This window comes from Pieris brassicae, chromosome 1, assembly GCF_905147105.1.
Source record: "Pieris brassicae chromosome 1, ilPieBrab1.1, whole genome shotgun sequence".
NCBI lineage: Eukaryota > Metazoa > Arthropoda > Insecta > Lepidoptera > Pieridae > Pieris > Pieris brassicae.
The window spans coordinates 498,315-503,961 of record NC_059665.1 but is presented as its reverse complement, the minus strand read 5'-3'; the positions used below and the strand labels follow the sequence as shown (position 1 = coordinate 503,961).

The window sequence follows — 5,647 nt, the reverse complement described above, 5'->3', positions numbered from 1 at the left end:
TGGATTTGTTTCAATTTTCTCACTGACGTCAATCGCCAAATATAGGACACAATATTTTAAAATTAATTCCTTCACATATTATATATAGTGTATTACGGCAAACATGCAACTCATCTTCTTGGGCACAGGCGTCTTAGATTTTTAAATCAAAGGGCGAGTCACAAATGACATACGGAAGTCATACGTAGCACTAAAGTCCATATTGTAAAACGTTTTGCATGTCACAATCTCGTCTTGACCGCTGTCAAATACGTCAAACCTCATACAGAAACAATGGCTTGACAGCTCTAGATTTAAGGTCGAATTTCTAGAAGGCCCAAGATTCTAATCTGAAGTTTACGTGGTTCATAGGAGAACTTATCCTATAGAGGTGCTAGCGATTGCACAAGTATATAGAAACGCATTCAGCCCTCAAGCGCTTGCTTAAGGTATAAGGTCCTATCACATACTCTACGATAAAAACAATTAACTCCAAGTTATATTATTTATTTACACAATCACACATAACGGCTCATACAACGGTAAAATACATTTATAACCTTTTGTGATTACGTTGTAAACGTTAACAAAAAAACTGTAAAACTTTATAAACATGGAAATAGTAAAATCGAAAAATTCATATACAATTCCTGTTTTTTTCTTCAACTTAATGAAACTATGTACATACATTCACTTATATACGTGTTTTTAGGTTCAATATTAAGCCCCGACCCACGAAACGTGGCTTTAAGCAAATAATGTATGAACTTCGCGATTTTTTTATAAAAGCTCTGTTCACTCGCATTACACAACAATTAAACTAATTACAATATAATGACACTTCTTCCTATAACAGCGTAAACTACAAACTGTGAGAAATTAAGTCTTCATAAAATGCGTTTTGTGTAAAAAATTATAAAAAATACACGAAATAACTTATTTAAGATAACTTGCCACGATAACTTTAAATAAAATATAAAAAAAATAAATTCATATTGATTTGATATATTGTGTATATGTAAATCCTTTAAAACGTAACGAGTACAAAAAAAATACAGCACCTTTAAACAACACTAATATGTTTGAAAGATTTCTTCCCGAACATTCGAAGGCCTTCGACCACAAGACACTTCCTCTCCGCTCGCGATCGCCCAGGTGTCGGCAGACGAACGATAAAAGGTAATATTAAAAAAAAAAAACTGCAATATTTTCGTGCTGTTCCCGCCAAAATAGTGCATGCGTCCTATTACACCATGCCTCCTGCCAAATATTTGTCTTTAATTTATTTTTATTATTATTAATTACTTAAGGTGTCATGCGGAACATGGTGTAATGGTCGCACCTCCTTACAAAGAAAAAAAAACTTGGCTTCTTCTCTTCCGTTCTACACTCTTGATTTGGGAACTGGCAGTAAGTGGCGTTCATAAGTGTACATTGTGTTACCTTAACCTTAATGAATAAATGATTTTTGACTTTGACTTCAGCCTGTGCATATTGAGCGCTATAATGGCAAAATGGGAAGCGCCAGCGGCTATGAAGAGACTTATGAGAGACAGGAGAGATGATATGGAGGTTGGTAACGGAACGATCATAAATATTCGACAGAAAAGGGTATCACAGCCCGTATGTGTTAAAATATTGACTACTAGGAAATCCTTCAATGTCTTTCAACTCATTTAAGCTCTTTGGATGATTTCGTTTTGTTTTAAAAAATGTTAATGAAAATGGATAATTATGTTCATTAGACGTAGACGTTTTAAAAAATGGCGCTAATGTTAGCTTTTTTTAATGAAAATGAGATACCCTGTGTATTTTTTAAACAAAGCAAACAAATTCGGTACATAATTCATACACATTTATGACGTGCAACGTATAATAAATCGCTGCACGCACGAGAGAACATGACTCATTGTCCCGTTACGCTCACCGTCCCTTTACGCTCATTGTACGCTTGCGCCGCATCTATCTCACTTCCACTCGAAGACGTTGTCACAATAAACTATCGTTCGTAAACCGACTTCACAGACAACCATTTTTTTAACTTAACTTATGACGAGAGCACACTTGATTGTAAGACAGCAGCCATTGAAACAACTCTTTAGGAACGACTTAATCCTAGATAAGACAGCTCGGGAGTAGTTGGCATTTCTCTATGAATTATAAATCATATTAAACGTCCAAGTGAGAAGTAGGAGTACCTAAAACTAAGCGATAAATTGTTTCGGATTCTTTCTAAGTACTTAAATCGAGATATTTAAAAATAGGACAATTCTCTGAGAACGTAATAAATAAATAATGTTGACGTTTCAGTCCAATGCCGTACCGGAACCTTCGCTGCGCTGCACTTCTTGCAGCACGCTTGTTGCCCAAATCACTACCCTTATTTATTAATTCAGTATTTATCATATTACAAATTAAATAAATAGCCCGAGAGCCTCGAATGACTGATATCAATTTGTATCGTATAACCTTATGGCAAAGCAATAGAGTCGCAATTTAAATTACTTAGTGATCTATGGTAACGCTCATACGAATGTGTGATTCCGCTAGTCAGGTTTGACCTTCACCTCATCGGCGGGCACGACAGCATCCCGCGGGAACCAGCCGCGAGGAGCTCGGGCTTCTCCCGTTTGTACTTGTTTCTCACCGAACAGCCAATGTCTGTAATGAATAGGACAAATATATATTTACCGATGCCTCCTATTCAACTGTTATCAGTACTAGTTACACATTTTATTTATATTAATAATATAATTACATAAAAAATAATAGATAGTTCATTAAAACAAATTTCAAAATAATTCGTATGTTTTTAACTCAAAACCTACTGGTCCGATTTAAAAAGTCCTTTTTTATAACTAGTATTCTGTGTAATAAGTGAAACAGACCCTGATTAATACGACAGTATTAAAAAACATGATCTAACATTGTTTACATCAAGTATTGCTCAGTACAAACACAAGTCTGCTTAAAAAATACCTTCTCTGGCGAGTGGCCCGTATGACGTCCCCGACGCGAAGGGCCAGCCTCGGCTCATCGGTGCAAGGGGCGGACAGGGCCGCCCGAGGCCGAGACACTATAGGAATCCAGCGCCCGGAGTACTCCGAAATTGCCGAAAATAAACGAGATCGCTGCTGCTTCTCTATCTTCTGGGCTTTTTGTTCCATCTGGAAGTCACATCCAATATTAATTAACAAATGCAGTTGGTAAGAAAGTATGTTCATTTTTATTTAGTTGTGACTATGACTGTAAGAGTAGCGAGTGAAGTAAATTGATTTTGCATGATTCGCCTTTTAATATCTTAACTATAAAAAGTCCCAAACTCACTGAGATTTCATTGCATTTATATGGTTCTGTGATATAAATAATATAAAAATGACCATTTAATATTAACCAGGAAAAAATACTCACGGTCAGATCGTATTGCCCGCAACCGTCCAGTACGGGCCACCTGAGTCCATCGTGGAGACTCCCGGCCCATACCTGGTACCAATTGGCCTTCCATCCTAAGTCATATGGATACACGAACGGAGGGAGACCCTGTTCCTCCCGTCTGCCTACAGCCTTCTCTACTATCCATTCTTCTATAGTAGTGCGATTGCTAAGGATACCACGAATCTGTAATTGTGAACAAATACAAAATTTCACCTTATAGTGGCGAGTCTGAATTAAAAAGTCCAAAAAAATTGGCTACAGAGATGAGTTTACACTTTAATTATATTAGAACTGCTTAGATAGGAGCCCTAGCAAGTGGCTTATTGTATACCTGAAAGTAAAGCAAGGCTCCAACTGCAAGAACTACCCCCACCGCCATGCCAGTAGCCAGCAACGTCAGAAGGAGTGTGGTGAGCGTGAGGTAGATCATTGGCTCTTGGCCAGTCCCATTGTATAGGTACCACACACGGTTGATTGCATGATACAAACAAGTTACTAGCACCTGGAATTTTCTTATGGAATGTAAAAAATAGATATTTACAAAAATATTAAATAGAATGAAAAGATAGATTAAAGAGATTTTAGAAGGAAATGCACTTCTTGCTATCTTTTAATGAAAGTATAACAAATGTAAAATAATAAATTAGCATATTAAATTTGCAAAAGTATGATAGTTAGAACTGCAATTAAGTAAATTCTCTTGATTCTGCATCTACACATCACATCTACATAATTTAATAAAAATTTTGTAATTCAATAAAATTAATTAGTTATTAACTGACTTTATGTTAAGATTTTTGCAAGAATTACAACTTACAATTGATGCATGAAAACATCCTAACACAGCAAACATGAGGAATGTAGAGAAATAGCCGTGATTAGCATGACCAACACAGCAGTTGATCCAAGGGCAGTGATGGTCCATTTTCTTAACACATCTTCCACCTAGAACAGTTTGACACACATAAAGAGTTACTCTACATAAATATGGAGCTATGTTTTTTCAAGCAGTAATTTTGCAACAAACCAAGCCTAAAGCTCAACCAATGTGTTCCATCAGACAGTTTAAATATTTAATATAACACATATTTTAGCTTACATTTTTTACAATGATGAGATCTTGGAGCCTTAAATCCCTTACACACTGTACAATATTGTAAATAATCAACTTCTTCTTCTTTTTCCTGAAAAACGGTATAAATCCTTATAATTTTAAATAAACATAGAAAAAATAAGATTAGGAATTAATTATTCATATTCATATTATATGTAGTTAAAGTTTTAATGCCTAAAAGTAGTCCTAAAGTAATATGAAAAAGATATTTTTTTCATAAATATAAATGCATTATTTATATTTCAGTGTTAATAAACTTTTGTAGCTCTAAGGACTCTGGTATAAATTTAAGTTTTTTATTTCACATGTAAAGTAGGAATATATCAATAGAATTATATTAAACAATATGTATTTGTAAACAATAAATCATTAATAGAAATATTTCAATATGGAGGTATAGAAAATTAACAAGAAATTTAAAAAAAAATAATGAAGGTATTCAGAAAACTTAACATAAAACTACTTACTGGTTTCCACCCCTTTGGCACAAAACCTGGACCTTCAAGAAGTGACTGTAGAAAGTAATACAGTGTAAGAGCTGCTAAAGTAATAAATAAGATTGAATGTAGTGCAGCAGCTATTGATACATGTGGGGGCCACCACATACTCATTAAATGTATCATTGCCCATGTTATTAGCTTTATTATTCCTGTAAGACATAATATATTAATTGATATAAAATGTAGAATTTAGAAATAGTTATTTTATTTTGATTTAATCATCTACTTGTGATGAGACAAAAAAATAAATAATTATTTCAGTTGGAAAGGGTACCTACCCAATGCTGCAATTGGACCCCAGTGGCATAGTCTTTTAAAAGGCGATGACATGATTGCTTAATTAAATTTAACAGACTTTGTAAATTATAAAAAAATATATATTTAACTACATATCACGGTCATAAATTCATAATTTTTATGATTAAAATGAATATTTTTGATATCAATAGAACAAAACATTGAAATGAATTTTAAAAATACCTTAAGATTCGTATTTTCGCTTTTGAAATATGACATAACACTGTTTAAAAATTTTGATAGTTGACTTATTAGGTTGAAGTTTTGAGAAATAATTTTCGTGCACTCTGTCCGTTACTCAAACTCAAAATTGAAAATACCT

General features: G+C 34.0%; 1 protein-coding gene across 1 annotated transcript; it reads right to left on the bottom strand.

Moving 5' to 3' along the window:
* Positions 1 to 1,412: 1,412 nt before the first annotated feature.
* LOC123716049 (palmitoyltransferase ZDHHC6) lies at positions 1,413 to 5,432 on the bottom strand. The gene is made up of 8 exons (XM_045671549.1): positions 5,307 to 5,432; positions 4,996 to 5,177; positions 4,514 to 4,598; positions 4,232 to 4,359; positions 3,746 to 3,916; positions 3,391 to 3,597; positions 2,959 to 3,146; positions 1,413 to 2,640 (listed from the first exon to the last, which is right to left on the bottom strand). Exons 1-8 carry the CDS (start codon positions 5,356 to 5,358, stop codon positions 2,526 to 2,528), a joined length of 1,128 nt encoding a protein of 375 aa, XP_045527505.1. The 5' UTR covers positions 5,359 to 5,432; the 3' UTR covers positions 1,413 to 2,525.
* Positions 5,433 to 5,647: the final 215 nt, after the last annotated feature.

What these genes read in the sequence shown, in the direction of transcription:
- LOC123716049 (XM_045671549.1), bottom strand. Translation starts at nt 5,358, where the DNA reads ATGTCATCGCCTTTTAAAAGACTATGCCACTGGGGTCCAATTGCAGCA. An exon ending in GAGCCTTGCTTTACTTTCAG is followed by an intron (nt 3,598 to 3,745) that starts GTATACAATAAG and finishes TCACAATTACAG; the next exon opens with ATTCGTGGTATCCTTAGCAA. An exon ending in GCGGGCAATACGATCTGACC is followed by an intron (nt 3,147 to 3,390) that starts GTGAGTATTTTT and finishes TGTGACTTCCAG; the next exon opens with ATGGAACAAAAAGCCCAGAA.